The sequence below is a fragment of the Sus scrofa genome, chromosome X, assembly GCF_054392235.1.
Source record: "Sus scrofa isolate SSC_HxYL_T2T_F1_AM1 chromosome X, Sscrofa_HxYL_maternal_Yorkshire_Landrace_v2.0, whole genome shotgun sequence".
NCBI lineage: Eukaryota > Metazoa > Chordata > Mammalia > Artiodactyla > Suidae > Sus > Sus scrofa.
Window position 1 is genome coordinate 120,518,018 of NC_139401.1, and position 20,492 is coordinate 120,538,509.

General features: G+C 40.1%; 1 protein-coding gene across 10 annotated transcripts in view; it reads left to right on the forward strand.

The window, feature by feature from the left end:
• The window catches only part of PHF6 (PHD finger protein 6), an 89,014-nt gene extending 74,262 nt beyond the window's left edge, over positions 1–14,752 (forward strand). For 4 of the 10 annotated variants that reach the window (XM_085006083.1, XM_085006084.1, XM_021079381.2 and 1 more), the window contains exons 10-11: positions 2,919–3,048; positions 3,377–6,535. In XM_085006083.1, coding sequence (XP_084862209.1) covers positions 2,919–3,048 — 130 coding nt within the window. In that variant the 3' untranslated portion in view covers positions 3,377–6,535. Of the gene's footprint in view, positions 1–2,918; positions 6,536–14,021 lie in introns of those variants that run through there. The other 6 variants (XM_021079382.2, XM_021079386.2, XM_085006085.1 and 3 more) reach the window with 5 other exon arrangements.
• Positions 14,753–20,492: the final 5,740 nt, after the last annotated feature.

A 20,492-nucleotide genomic window follows, 5' to 3' on the forward strand; every position in this document is an offset into this window, starting at 1 on the left:
GATCCTGAATGTATTCATATTTAAAAGTCAAGGGAAGATTATATAGTGATTCTGTTTATCCTATTTTGTTGTGTTTATTATATTTCTAAACTATTTAAATATGTGTTTTTCTAAAATGTCAGTCTCCCACCATAAAAATGGTAAGTTCTATGACAGCAGGGATCTTGTTTGACTAATCGACACCTGTAGCTGTTGGTGTCCAGACTGGTGAAAGACACTTAATAGGTCTATGGGAAACAGTCCTTAAGTGAAAAATAATCTAATGAAAAGATTAAAATTTGTTCTAACAAGAAAGGGTCCATCCTTTTAGATAAAACTTTGCTATAAAAATTTCTAAAAGTATATGCAAAGGAGTTGCTGCTGTGGCACAGTGGGTCAAGGACCCAACGCTGCCACAGCTGTGGTATAGGTTGCAGCTGTGGCTAGGATTCGATCCCTGCCCTGGGAACTTCCATATGCTGTGGGAGTGGCCAAAAACAAATAAATAAACAAATAGGTAAATAAATAAACACAAAAATAGAAGAATGTAGCAACTCCCCATCTCAGCAGGTACCAAATTATTGCCACGCTTGTTTCATGTATTTTTTTTTTTTTCTTTCTAAGGCATGTTAGAGCAGAATCCCAAATCTGTCTCCTATCACTTTATCCTTAGTACTTTGGTATCACTATGTCATCATCACACCTTATAAAATTAACAGTATCATCTCCTACCTAGTCAACTTTCACATTTCCGTAATTGACTTGAAAATACCTTTTTAGACTTAATTTGTTCAAATCTCAATGCATACAAGGTCCTTACATTGCATTTAGTGGATGTCTCTTAAATCTCTCTCAACATAGAGCACCCCTGCCTTTGCCCCTACTTGTTGAAGAACCCTGATAAGTTGTCCTGTAAAAGTCCCATATTCTAGATTTATCTATTTGCTTTTCCATGATTGTCGTTTACTTCGTTTCTCTACTCCTGTAATTTATAAGTCGGTTCAAAGGCTTACTTCTGTTTAGGTTATATTTGGGAGGAATATACTTCATGTGTACACTATATAGACGTCTTATTCTTGACATTTGAACTAATGATTTTAAAAATGCTTTCCAATGTGCAGCTTTTAAAAAGTAGAAATTCTCCATAGTTCTTTGAAAATTATTGAAAATAAAAAAGGATGATTCAGTAGTTCCCTGGTGGCTCAGTGAGTTAAGGAGCTGGTGTTATCACAGCTATGGCTCAGATCACTGCTGTGGTGCTGATTCAATCCCTGACCTGGGAACTTCTGCATGCCACAGGCACAGCCAAAAAAAAAAAAAAAGAGCAAAACTAGGTTGGATGTCAGTTGTTACGGTTGCCCCCCCAGTCCCACTTGTTAAAAACTTTCATATTAAACTTTCATCTATCACTTGTGGTAGATGAATTCTTACGTGGTCATCTTTTATCCATCGCTGACCACAAGAGGGCATTCACTGAACATTTTTTAAGCATCGTTCCATCTTGTCATCTTGTGTATAATTGACCTAAAACTGAGCTCAGATCCGCTCCCACCTTTCTTCAAATATGGTGGGGGTGGTTAACTATAAAAAATACATTGGTGCAGATACAGTAAAGTGGCCTGATCCTTTGTTCAAAATCACCTGCATAGCTGTTTTCGTTAAAAACAATGAATGTCAAATGTATAGTGTGTTTACCCAAATAAAGGTTGTTGGAATAGCATGATGTCAGAGTATCGCTCCAGAGATAACTTGCTAATTTCAAAGAGGGAAAACCTACCCTTAAAATGCAGGAATCTGGCCATCACTACCACCTTAACCAAACGAAGACAGCATCACTCATAGCAGAACTTTCTAAAATTATACGCCTCCCAAAGTATGCAGAATTACCCGCAGAGCATCCTGGACTAACAAAGCAAGGTTGAACCTAAAGTTAACCAAGCCCTTAGACCTTATTTCTAGCTTATAGGAAATAAAGGGTGAGAGAAAGCAAAATAAAACATTACCACAGTAAGAAAAATCCAGAATGTGGTGTAGTTGAGAAGGTGTATGTTCTCTTCCCAGAAAGTGTCATAGGGGCAAAAACTGGAGGAACCAGTCTACATCATGACAGATGTAGCTAAATGCAGTGCCTGGAAAGCTGTTAGGTGCCCCATAAAGGTGTTCTAGTGAAGGCCAGGAGGCTAATGATGAAAAGGCACTTGAAGAGTTTGGGTAAAATTGTTCCATGATGGAGTTCCCGTCATGGCTCAGTGGTAAACAAACCTGACTAGTATCCATGAGAACACGGGTTCACCCTGGCCTTGCTCAGTGGGTTAGGGATTTAGCGTTGCCATGAGCTGTGGTGTAGGTCGCAGATGCGGCTTGGATCCTGAGTTGCTGTGGCTGTGGTGTAGGCCGGCACCTACAGCTCCGACCTGACCCCTAGCCTGGGAACCTCCATATGCTGTGGGTGTGGCCGTAAAAAGCAAAAAACAAACAAACAGAAAAACCCACAGTTGTTTCAGGAAATGTGAGCAGAAAGCAGCAGTATATATAGAATTTGTATCCTTTCCCAAAATGTGCTTTTTATGTTACGTATATGAAACCTAGAATTTATTTCATGTGTATACCTGAAAGTTGATATTTTCATGTTGGCCGAAAACTTTTTTTAATCTCATTGGGCAAAGTGAAGAATTGCCTTATATTTGGGCATATGTAGTAACTTAACTTTGATCCTAAACCAGAGGTTTTATTTCAGGTGAACTTTTATTATCTCATTTATAGTGCTTTCCTTGCTGTCTTTTAGATAGAAATGGACGTGTAGCTAATTGTGGAGTGTTTTTTAAGTGTGGATGAGGAAACCTATGTTTTAAATGGGCATCAACCTCATTCCCTCATGACATAAATGTATTCTCATGAGCAATGGCAAAACACTTTGAGTTTTTTATCTTTCATCATAGACTATATTGTAAAAACCATAGTGGAAATGATGAGAGAGATGAAGAAGATGAGGAACGAGAGAGTAAAAGCCGGGGAAAAGTAGAAACTGATCAGCAACAACTAACTCAGCAGCAACTTAATGGAAACTAGGTATGAAAGTTAATTATATTGGCTCTGTTATCAGGATACAGTACATACTGATAAGTATATATTGAGGTAATGATCTGCAGTATGATTTTTTTAATGCTCTTATGTTTAGTTAAGCATGTTACTAGAATGCTGAGGACATGTAGGCTTGCATAGTTTTTTCTTTTTTTAACTAGCTGATTTTGTAGCAGTAAAAACAAGCTATCCACTTTATCAATAAATGTAGTCGTAATGTCAGACCAGTAAGATATTCTCGCTCCTCGATGACATTATATTTATTATGTTCCGCTCAAGCATCATATTTTACATTTTTTTATCATCTTTTAAACAGGTTCATGGGACAGAGTTAGAAAACTGGGAATGAATAAGACATCCATAACTACTATTCTTTTTTCACTGTTTTCTAAAATCAAAAAGGGTTTGTAACTTTTTACTGCCCAACTCTTAGATCCTTCATTGAACTGCCTAAAAACATCTTGTTTGTTTTATGAGCCTTCACTAGATGGCAGAGTTTGACATGTTGATATTACGTAGCTGTAGTTTGCAGTTTCTGGGAAGCAATTGAAACACTATTAACCCTGTGTATAGTGTCATCAGTTAAAGCAGACATTGAAATGAAGTAAGCTATATTTCTGGACTGAACAAAGTTCTACTGTTTATAGAGTGTCTAAGTTTGTTTAGTGAATTCGTACTCAAGGGAAAGCATAAGCAAATTTCACTTTACAGTGCAAACCTGCCTCTGGTGGCAACACATAGGAATTTGTGAAATTTTTTTCCCACACTCAAGTAATGGAGGCTAGAAATGAAGAGAACCTTCTTTTTCTCTTGGCTTTAATAGCACATGCTAAACATCTCTCCCAAGAAGTGTGCTAAAGCTTTTCGTTTGGTTCGTGTTAAAGCTGTTCTCACTGACCAGCATGGACTCGGGCAACTGGTGATTATAAGCTATGAGCTCCAGTGCTTATGCCAAAATTCTCTTGACAGTACACCTCTTCTCTTTTCATGTCATACAAAGAGCTTCTAGCAAAATGATTGGATCCTTTCAAGAGTAAATTAATATTTGGCAACAGCAAATTAAACCTCTTTAAGATTGAAAGGGTTACCACTTACTGAGGACTTTAGCCACCATGTCTGAACCCCGTTCCTCTCAAGTGCCGTGTTGTTGTGGAACACTTCATGTATTGGCCCAAAGTATGTATGGAGGTCTCATGTGCTGTAGAAGTTAAAAAAAAAAAAAAACAGTCTTTGCATAAAACAGTATTTATTTTTAATTTCGTGACCACTATTTTAGAAACTTTATTTAATATTGTTGATGTTTTCATTCATTGCTTTGCTTATCTATAAAATAGACTTCTGTGCCCTGTTTCTCTTCTGGTAGGGTTTGGTGTTGTTTTATTGATCATCCGAATTGTTTCTCAAAGCCTAAGAACCCAGCTTTTTAGAAAGGATTTTCACACTGGCATTTCTAGCTAGTGATACTTTCTTCCACTTACCTGCTGAAGCACATTTATATATTTCTTTATGGCAAAACCAAAAAACGTTAGTTGTGTTCTGCCTGATGTTGCCATAGCACCTCAATATCAAGGGTAGGGATTCTGATGTCTGAATTATGAGTTAACCTACCACATAAAAGCAAATTAGCAAACAAGACATAACATGTTAACTTGACTGTACATTGACATTCTGCAGCTTATGGAAAAGCATTTTAAAAATGTAACAGGTGGAAAATTACACTGTGCTTAATGACTGATTTTTTTTAACTGCTCGTCCCTTAAAGTCACATTTGTCAAGTGTGTATTCACACATTTACTTAAATCAAGGGACTTGATGATTGCTTTATTTTAACCATCTTTGATTATTTTTAGAAGGAAACTAGCTTTAGTAGTGGTTTGCCCTATATGTTTTTCTCTTTTTGCTCTAAATATACCATTGGATTTTTTGTGTGTGTATGTGATGAATTTTCAAAATTCACCATGACTTGAAGTGCAACGACAGATCTAGATGTTTGTTTACCAAGCTATGTGACTTTTCCCAAAGGATCTGTACTTTATTTCCTTACAACAGCTTGAAACCCGTTAGTTTAAATCTTTGAATCACTGTGTCTAGATCACTTTTACATTGTGTGCCATAGACTTACCCATGGAATAATAGAGCACCTTCATTTTTGGACAACTACTGTAACGATGTTTTTCGGAAAAATGGAAGGTGCCAGGGTAATAATGGCCAGTCAATAGTCATGTAACGGACTTCAAATACTATAACTGTCAGTTGACGGATTTGTTATGTAATAAAGTGTATGACTTTGTATGGGTTTCTTCAACCCTTTCTCTGCCACTAGCAACCAGAATAGCACTTTACCATTTGGTTGGCTAGAGAAGTGGCTGGCTACCTATTTTTCTCACTGTGGTGTGATTGGCTAAACAGTCTTTCATTAAAAATTGAAATGTAAATTGAAGTCACATGAAAAATCACCTTTGGTTGTAAACCTCCAATATTTTGATTCTCTCTCCATGTTTTCGTCACATGCTGAGTAAAAGTGCCTTACAATGTAAAAATTGTACAGTACTTATGTTCCCGAGTAGCATCATCATCTTCTGGGTAGTAATTACATTGTGGTATGAATATTTAGCAAAATGGACCTCAGCAGTGTATTTACTGTTCATCTCTTAAGTCCTTAACTGTAGTTTTAATAAGCATGACATTATTTGCTAAGTATATAACATTTTACATCATTTCAAAAAATACTGCCATGACTGTCTTTTACGCATTTTAGCTTGAAATTTTGAAGCGTCTGTTCTTTTTTTCCCTTTTTCTTTTTCCCCTTTTTTTGTTTTGTTTTTGTTATTGATATTAAACAGTGTAATCTTTGCAAGCGTATATTGAAGATTATTCTGGAGCATTTATTGCCTTACCAGAAATGTTAGTAAGAAATGTTCTTTAGAGTAGAAAGATAGACTTGAGTTTCTATACTTTAATAAGAGCTCTTTGTTCCTGGGGGGAGGGGGGAGGGGAGGGGTGAGTTTTACTTTCATCTCAATTTATTAAAAACCCACAACTGAAATACGTTTTATTTCAAGGATCAGCAGTTTTAGAATTTCAGATAGTACTTGCTCAGGAGTACATGCTACTCAAGATATTAAGAGAATAACAAGATATGTAGATCTACTGTTGAATCAGAATCTATGTACTTGAACAAATGTGTGAATCTTAAATATCTCAAAGAAAAAGAAAAGTGTTCTAGAATGTTGTTGCTTTTTTAAAAAGCACTAAAGTTAGACCAAGGTATACAGTTTTGTTCTAACAGACATTTAGGGTAATTGTAAAGATAAGGAATGCATTATGGGTCAAAATCAAACATTCCTCTCATGTTATGTATATTTTGTTCCTGTTATATTGGCTTTATTTTCAAAATTGTAGTTTGTAGTATTAGTTTCCTTTTATTGGTATTCTTGCATATACTATTCATTCAATAAATGAGTTATGACTTTCATGTTTGTATTTATGTCTTTTTTTGTGCAACGGTATGATGAAGCTTATTTGTAACAGCAGCAGTATTATGTTCCTTTTAGTCTCGTTCTTATTTCAAGGTGAAATGCCTAGTTTGTTTAATAACTTTGTCATTAAACAGGTATGAGACAGAGAAAGATGTGAATTTGAGTTTAGTCCAAAGTTTCACACATAAAGATTTTTATCATGGAGAGAAACAGCAATCTTTCAAGCATGGTAGAACTGCATTACATCTTGGTTCTTCCTCTGGAACCTAGTTAGAAGGTAATTTTAAAAAAAAACAACAACAGGAGTTCCCGTCATGGCGCAGTGGTTAACGCATCCAACTAGGAACCATGAGGTTGCGGGTTCGCTCCCTGGCCTTGCTCAGTGGGTTAAGGATCGTGCGTTGCCGTGAGCTGTGGTGTAGGTTGCAGACGCGGCTTGGATCCCGCGTTGCTGTGGCTCTGGCTCAGGCTGGCGGCTACAGCTCCGATTGGACCCCTAGCCTGGGACCCTCCATGTGCCGCGAGAGCAGCCCAAGAAATGGCAAAAAAAATTTTTTTAATTTAAAAAACCGAAAACTCCAAGTACAGTTTATCTGATTGCTAATAAGGGTGCAGGATTAATGTCCTTGTCATAGAGGTGTTCCACCTTAACCATTCCAGTGTACTTACTCCCTTTTCTGTGCTTAGCTTACTTCTAGCAATAGTGCTCATATATTGAGAGGGTCCTATCCAAGGCAGAAATCAAAGTTTTAATTGATAGAATATACTCTTTTCATACATACAATTCCTAAGCTGCATTCCTGCATTCCTACTCAAGAGGAAAACTAAATCAAGTAAGAAGTTCTGATTAACGCTATTGCAATAGGACCGTGTGCTTTATTGCAAATGTTTCCTAGTTGTGCTTGGTGTGTGTGTGTGTGTGTGTGTGTGTGTGTGCGTGTGTGTTCAAAATCCATTACTTAGTTTCATTTTAATTACCCAAAAATATGGAGAAGAGAGTTATGTGGTTTTCTTTAGCTAATTGAAACTGCTGACAGCTGGGTTTTGGGACTGGGGTGTTTTGGGGTTTGTTTTCCTTTTTCATTTGCAGTCATCAGCAATTGCTTAGGTCATTCCAAAGCATAAATGTCATAGAATTTCCTAGGATAATTCTTTGGCCAGCAAATGGCCGGTCCATAGTTTTTAAGGGAAAAACTCAGTCTCTGAGACAGTGCTGCTTTATGTATCAATCAGTGTTGCCTTGTTCAGATATGGAGGTAACTGGACATTAAGGACAAAGCAAAAATGTACTCTTGATTTTTATTCAGAAGATGAAAACTATATCAGTTACCGTGAAAGTTAGCGATAGCATTTTAACTCGTTCTACTGTAGCAGACAGATTCTGTATGTAGTCAGCCTACTGGTCAGTCCACTAGGAGTTCTGTTGTGGTTAAGGATCCAGTGTTGTCACTGCAGCAACGTGGGCCACAGCTGTTGCGTGGGTTTGATCCCTGGCCTGGGAACTTCCACATTCTGTGGGTGCGGCCAAAAAAAAGATTTAAAGTCAGTCAGCAAACCAGACCTGGGTCTTTGTCAAGAGATAGCAAATTCATGAATATAAATCCTACCTTTGCCTGTACTTCTGTAGGCTAGAAATGTGTTTTTGTGTTGGGGGTGGAGGCAGTGGTGCAGAGATAGGGAAGGTGCAGCTGGGCAGAGAGCTAACTAGGTCTGCTCTGTGACTGATAATAGCCTACTAAAGAGACTTATGTGAAAACAAAAATGTTTTGAAGGGACAACCCTTTAAATGAGACCTGAGAGAGTAGCTGTTCAAGGGAGCATTGGGAGCAGGGAAATAGAGGTAGACTGTACTTTAACATGGACTTTGGATTTATAGCTGTTGAGTTTCTATTAAGTCATTTGTACAAAAGGATAAGGTTTTTTAGTTTGTTTATTTTAAAAATCAGAGCTATTTCCAGATTTTGTGTGGATAAAAGTCATATGTGGCCGTAAAAAGAAATGATGTGTGCTACAACATGGATGAAGCCAGCTAAGAAGAGTCCAAGAAGTCAACACAAAGGGTCACGTATTGTAGGAGTCCCTTTATAGGAAATGTCCAGAAGAGGCAGATTCATAGAGACAGAATGCAGATGAGTGGGTCCCAGGAGCAGGAAGGAGGGGGAATGAGAAGTAACTGGGAACAGGCATGGAGTTTCTCTCTCTCTCCTTTTTTTTTTTTTTTTTTTTTTTTTGGTCTTTTAGGGCCGTACCCGTGGCATATACAAGTTCCAGGACTGGGAGTCAAATCGGAGCTGTAGCTGCCGGCCTACGCCACAGCAACAGCAATGCCATATCCAAGCTGTGTCTGTGACCTACCCCACAGCTCACGGCAACGCCGGACCGTAACCCCATGAGCGAGGCCAGGGATCGAACCTGCATCCTCATGGATGCTAGTCAGGTTCGTTACTGCTGCGCCACTATAGGAACTCCCAGGCATAGAGTTTCTTTTGGGGTGGTGTAAACATATGGAATTAAATAGTGGTGATGGTTACACAACTTTGTGAATATACTAAAACCCACAAATTATATGCTTTAAAAGTTGAGTTTTATGTTTATGTGAACTTTACCTCAATTGAAAAAAAAAATGTAGCCATGGTACAAAATTGAAATATGCAGATACATAAAGCAAAATGTAAAAACCACCCCTTTTCCACGAGCCTACTTCCCAGTATTTGATGTGTATTCTGCCAAATGCTTGTGTATAGATACAACTTCGACACTTTTTTTAAAGCATAAATAGGCTCATGCTGTATCTACAGTTTTGCACCTTGTCTTTTTCGCTTGAACACCACCACAAGGTGTCATCAGCGCAGTTAGAGTCCTCACATTCTGTTTAGCAGCTACATGGCATCACAGTGTATGGATGAGCCGGAGTTGTTCTGTCCAGTCTCATGTATATATCTTCATGTTCTGAAATTTCCAGAAGCGGAACTGCTGAGTAAAGGGTTTGTATAGAGTTTTGATAAAAAAAATGCTGTCCAAAACATTTGTAGTTTGGGAGTTCCCATTGTGGCTCAGCAGTAATGAACCTGACTAAGTACCCATGAGGACTTGGGTTTGATCCCTGGCCTCATTCAGTGGGTTGAGGATCCGGCGTTGCCCTGAGCTGCAACGTAGGCCGAAGATGAGGTCCCACATTGCTGTGGCCATGGTATAGGCCGGCAGCTGCAGCTCCCATTCATTCCCTAGCCTGGGAACTTCCGTATGCTGCAGATGAGGCCCTAAAAGACCAAAAAAAAAAAATGTAGTTATTTAAAAGTCCACCCATAGGCCTTGGGCTCCCCTGTTCTGCTGCTCCAAAGGAGTGCTTTTTAATGAAAAAAGGTATGGTACCTCTAAAAAAAAAATACATGCTCTCTAGAAAATTCTGTGGGGTTTTGATTTTATTATAAGGACCAGATAGACTATATCTCAAAGTGGAATGTGAATTATCTTTGGGACACTGGGCAGTATATTTCATGTGTGAAAAGATTAAGTCAAAAGGTTTTGTTTCATATGTATTATTAACAGTAGTAATTGCTGAATCATTTCCCTTCTGCTTTCTGAAAATAAATAGCTTGCTCAGAGCTGTTCATTTTTGCCACATGGATCTACTTCTCTGTGTGTCCAGGGTCAAATATAGCCCAGTTCAGTGTACTTGAAGGAACCGGGTATTGTTTTGCTGAAGAATTCCTCTGACCTTTAGCTGTTGTGATGGTTCCTACTCCCCACATCACGACTCTGTCTTCCCACTGGTCAATTATGTAAAAATAAGATAAAATCATTTGAACTTTCCACTTTTCCACTAGTTATTTTGTCCCTGTATGAATAAAATCTAACAAAATGAGTGAAAGACTAACTAGAAAAATTGACTTGAGTTCCCATCGTGGCACAGCAGAAATGATTCTGACTAGGAACCAAGAGGCTGTGGGTTCGATTCCTGACCTCCCTCAGTGGGTTAAGGATATGGCATTGCCATGACCTGTGGTGTAGGTTGCAGATGCAGTTCGGATCTGATGTGGCTGTGGCCTAGGCTGGCAACTGTAGCTCCGATTAGACCCCTAGCCTGGGAACCTCCGTATGCCGTAAAAAGCAAAAAAAAAAAAAAAAGAAAGAAAAAGAAAAATTAACTTGATATACATATCATTTGCTAGAAAAATTTTTATTTAAAAATTTCAAGTGACAGATACCTGTATGTATGAAAATAAAAATGAAGAATAAAAATAACATGAATATTCAGTTCTACTGGTCAATCAACAAGAAAGTTTCTAAATAGGGAGTTCCCATCATGGCTCAGTGGTTAATGAATCCAACTAGGAACCATGAGGTTGCCCGGGTTCCATCCCTGGCCCTGCTCAGTGGGTTAAGGATCCAGTGTTGCCGTGAGCTGTGGTGTAGGTCGCAGATGCGGCTTGGATCCTGCATTACTGTGGCTGTGGTGTAGGCCGGCGGCTACAGCTCCGATTGGACCCCTAGCCCAGGAACCTCCATATGCCGCGGGAGCGGCCCAAGAAATGGCAAAAAGACACACACAAAAAAAGCTTCTAAATAAAAAATAAGTCGAATGTAGTCAAGGATGAATTGATGCCATATGAAAACTAGTTTTTTCCTAATTCTCAAAATCACATTTTGTGCTAATTAGGTGTTTATGATAGTAACCAAACAACTATTTTATTTAAAAAGACTTAACTCAGATATATAACATTACAAAGATAATTTTTAAATATTTTACCAATAACCTTTTCTTTGGCCACGTGTCCTTCCTTTTTTTCCCATATGCTTATGAGATAATTAAGTCTTTAAGGAGGGGTGACAAAACAGGATGACTACATTAGAGAGTTGTTCTGGTAACTTTGAACTGCCGTGATCATGGAAACGATGTTATTTTCATTTCAGAGTTTAGGCAGACGACTTAACCCACAGGCTTATTTTCAAATGTTCCTGATCCGTAAGCCCAATAGGCTTATGTTCTATATTTAGTATTGATTTAGTATTACCAGGAAGCAATAACTCTTTGGACCCTGGTCTCGTATGTTCTCGGTTAGAGAGCAAGCACAGAAGATAAGCAGTGTCTGAAAGTTTGCAGATCAGAGAGCTGGAATTTTGGCATTATCCTCAAATACAAGTCTTTCCGGACCTCCCTTAGAAGAGTTGTTCTTAAGCATTTCTCCTCATCCCAGGTACCCAAACAGCTTAGGGAAGCTATGAGGTATGCGGGGGGCAGGGGGCGGGGGCACAGAGAGAGGAGTTAGAGAAAACATGTTGCTGGAGTTCCCGTCGTGGCACAGTGGAAACGAATCTGACTAGGAACAGATGAGGTTCCGGGTTTGATCCCTGGCCTCGCTCAGTGGGTTAAGGATCCTGCGTTACCGTGAGCTCTGGTGTAGGTCTCAGACACAGCTCAGATCCCATGTTGCTGTGGCTGGGGGGTAGGCCGGCAGCTACAGCTCCAATTCAACCCCTGGCCTGGGAACCTCCATGTGCCCTGGGTGTGGCCCTAAAAAGCAAAAAAAATTAAAAAAAATAATAAAGAAAACATGTTGCTTAGGAAAAAGGCTTGACAAATTTCCTTTCTTCCTGGGAAAGAGGCAGGCTAAGAGAAGATTTAGGCAGCCTTTACTGCATTTAATAACTGGGGTCACTCCATTCCATGAAACTTGGAAATGCAGCCAATGTTTTAGGCCACTTCCTAGAAAGATTGTCACAGAACTTTAAAACATGCGTAGCTTTCTTTCTTTCTTTTTTTGATTTTTAGGGTCTCACCTGCGACATATGGAGGTTCCCAGGCTAGGGGTCTAATCGGATCAGAGCTGCAGCTGCTGGCCTACACCACAGCCACAGCAACATGGGACCTGAGCCGTGTCTTCGACCTACACCATAGCTCACGGCAATGGCAGATCCTTAACCCACCGAGCGTGGCCAGGGATCGAACCTTTGTCTTCATGGATCCTAGTCGGGATTGTTAACTGCTGAGCCACGAAGGGAACTTCCTAGATCACCTTTTAAATGCATGTGAAAATAGTACTGGATGCATAGACCTGGGAGGATTAAAGGACTGAAGATTCTCCATCAACTAATGCACTGTCCCCGGTTCCTGTGTTCCCTCTCATTTTACCATATTTCTCTACTCTTCTCATATAATTTTTTTGAAAGTCAAGTCCCCACTAGTCTCCACTTCTGTATTTTTACAGCCCATTCCTTTGCTCACCGCACTCGCTTCTGTCTACACCTCTCCATTTCTCTCAACTACAGTAAAACTGCTCAAGCAAAGTTCACTAAAGCCAGTGGGTGCTTTTGAGTTCTTATCGTACTTGACTTCTTGACTCTATTTAATGTCCCTGACAGCCAAGAGCCATCACATTGTTCTCTGCCAGTGTGCTTTGGCAGATGACCCAAAGATAAGAGTAACTCATTAGATGACAGGACCCAGACTGAAAAGGCCTTCCATTGGCTATGACTACACTTGGACTGTCTACCTGGCCCCTCCGCACTAGCAGAGATTTAATAGGCACCTAAGCAAAATTACAGTCTGGTCTTTCCTTGGCAGAGGACCTTCAGATATGGAGCGCAGTGAACTGTAGGTGCCTGGGAGGTAAAAGGGCAGAAGGAAAAATTGAGAGGAGGAGGATACTGAGACCAGGGTGTCAAGAGGACAATGACATCGACTAGCCAACTTGCTTGTGAAAAATGCCATGGGGTCAAAGACAGCTCAAAGCGGAAAACACATCAGAAAGCAAAATGCACTTGTGTACGTAGATAACACATACGTAATTCTTGTTGAGTAGAAAAAGTAAAAGTTAAGATGTGTGCCTACTTATAAAACCTATGAAAATCACCAGAGGTATGGTGGTGAGACCAAAAGCTGGGGAACTGTCAAAATTCCCAGCCATCATCCAGATGGAGTCAGGCAGAAGACCCCTGAAAAAGGGCCACACGGGAGCAGAGTGAGGTCAGTGAAGAAAGGACCTAGGTTTGAGTTCTAGTTTTGCCACTAGTAAGCAGTAACTCTGAGCAGGGTACCCTTCCCCTCTCCCAGCCTCAACGCTCACTCCGTGGTTCCGAACCACTGGGTTGTCTTATAGAGCAAATAAAGATAAAGCGATTTTAAATGAAATTAGCTGGTTCATGGTAGATAACAGGACAGATAAATAATTGCTATTCACTTTTCCACACAATGATCCTTCAGATATAAAAGTGAAGCTGTCCTGTCACTTTTTAAAGTTTTAAAAAATATTTTCACTATTCACAGATGACTTGATGCTCATGTCAAAATTAGAACATACAGATAAGTTTAAAAAAAAAAAAAGTCCCTCATAATCTTGGGAACCATAGGTCACTGTTAATATTTTCTATAAAATCTTCAATGTTTCTATGCATATATATAATTATATAAAATAGGCTCATATTACACCTACTGAGTTGTATTCTGCTGTTTTCACTAAAAAATTGGAAATATCTTCACAGGTCAGTAAGAACACTCTATCATTCTTATTGGTTGCATAATGGAACATTTTGTGGCTGTGTCACAATGTATCATCGGACAGTTGTTTGCAGGTTTCGTTGTTGCCATTATTTTGCTATTGCAAACAGTGCGGATCTAATCATGAAGAAATAGCAGAGAATCCCAGATTGAAGAATATTGTACAGAACCGCTGGCCCGTACTCTTCCAAAAAGTCAACACCTTGAAAGACAAAGGCTGAGGAACTGTTCCGAGTTGAAAGTGACCAAAGAGACATGGCAACTCAATCCTGAGTTGGATCCTGTTCAGAAAAAGAATTCTTGCAATGAAGGACATTTTGGGGACTGTTACCTCAATGTAAATATGCATTTCAATTAGTTGATATCAAATCAATGTCAATTTCCTGATTGTGATCACTGTTGTTACATAAGAGAATATCCTTGTTCTTAGAAAATACATACTGAAATGTTTAGGAGTAAAGGGATGTCATGTCTGCATTTTTAACTAGCTCAAAAAATTTGTGTGTGTGTGTGTGTCTGTAAAAAGACATAAAGGCAAATAGGGCACAATGTCACAAGTTGGTACATCTTGGTGAAGGATATACAGGAGTTCTTTGTACTATTCTTGTAACTTATCTGTCATTGTGAAATTACTTTTTTTCACCACTGGAATATGATCACTTTATGTCAGAATAAAATAGAATGGGCAACGTAAAAATAAATGGCATTAAACTCAGCAAATTGTTTTAGGATAAAAAAGGAGGAAGGATTTGCCCAACATTGTAAATCAACTCTATGAAATGATTATTTTTGCTTTAAATTGAACACACGAGCAAAAACAGCAGCTCTCCGGGAGCCTGAGGAAGGTCTAATCTCAGGAAGCAGGAGCAAGCCTTGCGGTCACCGGGATGTTTCACTAAGGAAGCACATGTGGAAGAAAGAGTGCAAATTGTGTTTGGATCAAGTGTCCTAGAGAGGACTTTCTCCTTTCCATTCAGGAATCAGGGAGGAGTTCCCATCGTGGCACAGCGGAAATGAATCTGACTAGTATCCATGAGGATGTGGGTTCGATCCCTGGCCTCGCTCAGTGGATTAAGGATCCGGCGTTGCCGTGAACTGTGGTGTAGGTTGCAGACGCGGCTCGGATCCCGAGTTGTTGTGGCTGTGGTGTAGGCCGGCGGCTACAGCTCCCAGTCGATCGATCCCTAGCCTGGGAACCTCCCTATGCTGCGGGTTCGGCCCTAAAAAGAAAAAAAAAAAAAAAAAAGGAATCAGGGAACTGGGAGTCAGAATGATTCCCAGCCTTTTCTATTGAAGTACACCCAAAATAGAGCAAACTGATCTTTTGAGCTGTTTTTGCCCTCCAGCTGCCCGTTTTGCTTGGTCTCATGTTTGCATCCGTCTTTTATTTCTTTTTCATTTTGTTGAGGTAACCTTTTTTCTTCCTTATAGGATACGTAACAATTATTTTTAAAAATAATGCTGAGACAAACGTCCTTCTTTTTTCTTTTTCCCTTTTGGCCAGGCCTGAGGCATGGGAAGGCTAGGGATTGAACCTGTGCCACAGCAGTGGCTTGAACCACACCAGATCCTTAACCCACTGGGCCACTGAGGAACTGTGAACATTCTTATACATAGGGTTTTCTGTTCTTGTCTGGTTATCTCCTTAAGATAAATTTCTAAACAGAAATCCCAAAGTCAAAGTTCTGTGCACACTTTTTTTTTTTTTTTTTTTTTTTTTTGGCTGTACCTGTAGCATGTGGAAGTTCCCAGGGCGGGGATTTAACCTGCACCACAGCAGCAAAGATGCTGCGCCACAAGGGAACGCGATCTGTAGCACATTTTTAAAAGCCCATTAATTCATACTGGTAAATGCCCCGCAGAAAGTTTTTACCGTGAACACATTACCCAGCTTCAGCATTTTTTTCTTGTTGTTGTTTTGTCTTTTGAGGGGCGCACCCGCGGCATGTGGAGGTTCCCAGGCTAGGGGTCGAATCGGAGCTATAGCTGCTGGCCTACGCCAGAGCCACAGCGACATGGGATCCGAGCCTTGTCTGCGACCTACACCCCAGCTCACAGCAATGCCAGATCCTTAACCACTGAGCAAGGCCAGAGGGATCGAACCTGTGTCCTCATGAATACTAGTCGGGTTTGTAAACTGCTGAGCCATGACAGGAACTCCTTCAACAATTGTTAATAACTTATTTCCAATCTTATTTCATATATAGCCCTGCCTGTTCCTCTCCCACAAATCAGATGATTGAAATAACACATCAGTCAGGGAAAGAGTTAAGCTTTTGGTTTAGAAATTGCGGTTTAGGTTGAAAGTCCACTGGTGGTGGAATTTTTGAGCTAATGTGCTCATCCCAAGGGCATTGATGAGCCTGCTAAACTGAGGGTTAAAAGTGGAACAAAAAAAAGAAAGGGGTCTTTGTCAATGGCTGTCAGAAAATAGGACATTCAAAGCAATTCTGATAAGATTCTAAGACAACCGCAACTAGCTTTCTCATCTATTCTACTCAGTCCTGTTTCGTTTTCCACTTAGAATAGTCGACTGCTTTTAGGAAGACATCTGTCTCTGCACTAAAACAGTCCTGGAAATCCTGCGTCTTAGGTGCAGGGGAACAGTCTGTCATTTTCGTGCACCTGGCAGCGATATCAGCTTACACTGAAACACCTGCTTCCTTCCAACCGAGGCTCTGAGGCTGTTCTTTGTCATTCCTTTCAGAAGACCCACTCTAGCCCAGAGCTGTCCTGCAGAACTTTCTACACGGATGGGAGATGTTCACTGGCTGTGCTCATACAGTAGCCCCTAGCTACAAATGGCTGTTGAGCATTTGAAAGGTGGCTAAGTAGGAATAAGGAACCAAATTTTAAATTTTATTTAATTTTAATTCATTTAAACTCAGATTTAAATAGCCACATGTGGAGTGTGGCTACTCTGTCAGAAGGCACAGTTCTATCTAGTTTATAGCAGGGCCCTTTAAGCATGAAGGGAGAGCCGGGACCACCTGCTGCAAGATGGGAGGATTCTGTTTCATTTATTAGAATAACCAAAAGTATCAGAATGGAGGAAAATGGAATGCCTAAGTAGAGAAGAGCAAGTGAATGGACCTACTTGTAACTTAATTAGCGTGTGGTAACCCTGAGACAAGAACATATTAGGAACAGGGAAGGCCTTGCTAAATCTTCAGGGTGTTAAAATCTGTCCTGTACAGCGTGTTCTATGTAACCACTTTCAAACAACAGAGCTGTTTTAAACTCAGCAATAAAATCTTCAGAAGTCTATTTGTTACCTGTCCACCTTGTTACTAACCAACTTGAAAACACACAGTATGGAGTTCCCACTGAGTCTCAGTGGTAGTGAACGAACTCGGCTAGCATCCATGAGGATATGGGTTCGATCCTTGGCCTCACTCAGTGGGTTAAGGATCCACCGTTGCTGTGGCTGTGGTGTAGGCCAGCAGCTGTAGCTCCGATTTGACCCCTCTCCTGGAAACTTCTATGTGCCACAGGTGCAGCCTTAAAAAGACAAAAAAAAAAAAAGAAGAAGAAGAAGAAAATATACACAATTTCCTAGAGTGTTATTCTGCCTCTATAGAATTAATCTAAAGAAACTTGAGCTTCTGTTTTCGACTTAGAACTTTCTCAGTGTTGGGAGTCTGAACTCTAAGACAGTTTACTGTTGAGCTGATTAAAAACATATGAAGCATATCTATTATACCTAATTATTTCTAACACACACCCCTCCGCCCTTTTGCTTGTGATACCACGCTGTGCAGGGAGCAAGCCTTTGGTGCCAGCAGCCTTCTACGAGGGCACTAAAGATGGTTGGTTTGGTGTGAAATACCCTGTCCATTTTAGTATTCTGAATTTTGGGCCCGATCCTGGAAAAGAGCCCCATTAGAAAGAGATGTCATTTCAGCATACAGATACCCGAGAACCCCAAAGAGCCACAGCTTTAACTGTATTAATAAGCAGGTCACCATGCTGTACAGTAGAAACATATATATGAATAAATGATAAAAAAAAACATAAAAAAAATAAGCAGAGTAACAATGCTTTCTGAAAACCACACAGAAAGTAACATATCCTTAGGATTTTAGCTTCTCTAGAAGCAAGGAAGCTTCATGTAGGAAGTAAGTCTTTAATGCCTCACATTGAGAACAAACTTTTTATTTTTGTGAGCTACTAGTTCTATTTAATGTAAGGTTCTCTTTTCCAAAGAGAATTTAACAGTTTTCTTGTGGCGTAGCAGGTTAGGGATTGGTGTTACAGCAGCGGCTTGGGCTTGGCTCCCTGCTGTGGCATGGGTTCCACCCTCACCCAGAAACTTCCAAAATGCTGCACCTGCAGCCAAAAAAAAAAAAAAAAAAAAAGGAAAAAATTAACATACATCAATATGTACATATTCCAATATTTAAATTCACAGACTTAAGTTTAAGTACACATACTAAATACTGATATGGCATTCAGTTTTAAACCTCAGAAGAGACTTGGTTTTTACCATCATGATTCAAATGTTATAACCTAGTGCCCAGAGCTTGGTTTCTAATGCCACTCTTCAGTGAAAGGAACGAGGGCCTTTTGACAAAATGGCTGATTCCAAGGCTAGGGCAGGGACAGTACAAGAAGAGCCTAGAATATCAGGTGGTGCCAGAAATTAAGTGTGTTCAATGAATGGTGGGGACATACCAAGACACAAGAACCAACATTGAGGAACTCCCAATGAGCCGATCTTCGGCATTTTGGGCAACAAAGTAATGCTACTAATGGATCATTACCTATAAAACTGGAATCCCTAAGTCCATGATGATATAAATAATTTAATAAATAATGAATGAGGAGAAGGGAAAGCTCTTCATTTTAATAGCATTCCAGCTAATAAACTAAGAAATAATGATGTCAATAGGAAAATTAATACTTAACAAACACTCCAGTAATAATGATTTCAGGCAAGATTCATCAATGGATGCTAAACTTGGTGAAAGTTTGATAAAGAACAATATTTTCAGTCTCAAAGTATCATTCCTCATAATCTTTATTGTTTGCAAAGGGGGAAATAGTATCTTTACAGTGAAGAAGCCTGGCAGATACTGCCCTAAGTAAGTAATCCAAGTTAATATCAGTAATGGGGATTTCTCTGTTGGCCTAGCAGTTGAGGATCTGGCATTGTCACTGCTGTGGATGTGGGTTCAATCCCTGGCCCAGGAACTTCTGCACGCCCTGGTGCGGCCAAAAAAAAAAAATTCAAAATTCAAACCAAAATAAACCATATTTAATATGAGTAATGGGACAGATTGGTAGCGTGTGCTTCAATTTGAAGCACTGTGAAGGACACATCATCACACCTACTATATTTCTGGCCCAAATGGAATGCCTAAAATTTAATGATGTCATGACATTAGACGAACCCAAACTGAGGGAAATTCTACGGAATAACGCACCAGTGCCCTTCAAAAATGTCAAGATCAAAAAGACTGAGGAACTGTTCTAGAATGAGGGAGACTTAAGGAAATGCAAACATGTGTTCCTGGATCCAGTTCTGGTCCAGGAAAGGGACATTAATGAGACACTTGGTGAAATTACATAAGGGTTCTAGATTAACTACTACTGTTACAGCAATGTTAATTTCCTGATTTTGATCACTGCACTTAGTGTGGCAGTGCTGGATGTTAACACTGGGGAAGGTATACTAGAAACAGAGAAAGCAGGAAGAAATAGGGCGGTAGGAGAATCAGGAAGGGGGTGACACAGAAGCCAAAGAAATACAGAAACATTCAAGGACAAAGTGATAAGCAGTATCAAATGAAATATAAAGGACAGTTATGTAAGGCCAAAAATAGTGTCCACTGAATTTGGCAAGATAGCAGTCAATGGTGTTCTTTGTCAAGGCTCTTTCAATACAGCAGTGGGTACAGAAGACAGGGTGGTGAGTGTGTTGAGAAAGTGGATAGAACAAGTATGAACAGACACATCAGTTCTGGGCCTGGAGGAAAGAGGGGAAGAAGCAGTGTGGATGTGGATGGAAGGAACGGGTGTGATTCGGGCCCGATTCCTTCACTCTCTTCATAGGTTAATGGGTTGAGTCTGCCATTCTAGAGTGAATTTGATGGGGTTGAATGGGAATGAAGCTTCAGAACATTACAGGGGAGCAAGGGAGGAGCCGACCCAGCACTTGTAAAGGATTGTGGAGTGGTGTTGAGTTGAGGGTCCAGTTGAGGTTTGAGCCTATGCACCTGTAGAGGTTGTGGGATTTTTCTCCAGCAGCCCTCCCGAGCCTCGTAGGCATGGACAAAACAGGCTGTGAGTCAAGCCAGGGTGTGGCTCTGCCATCTCGGCAAAGCAGAATGAGAAGGATGCAGAGGACTCTGACAGTGGTGAGAGAGTGGTTTAGGTGGGAGCCAAACTGAACTAGAAAGTATGGGAAGCCAAGTGATAGCCCGTGGGATTGGAGGTCTCCCATGAGTCTGAAG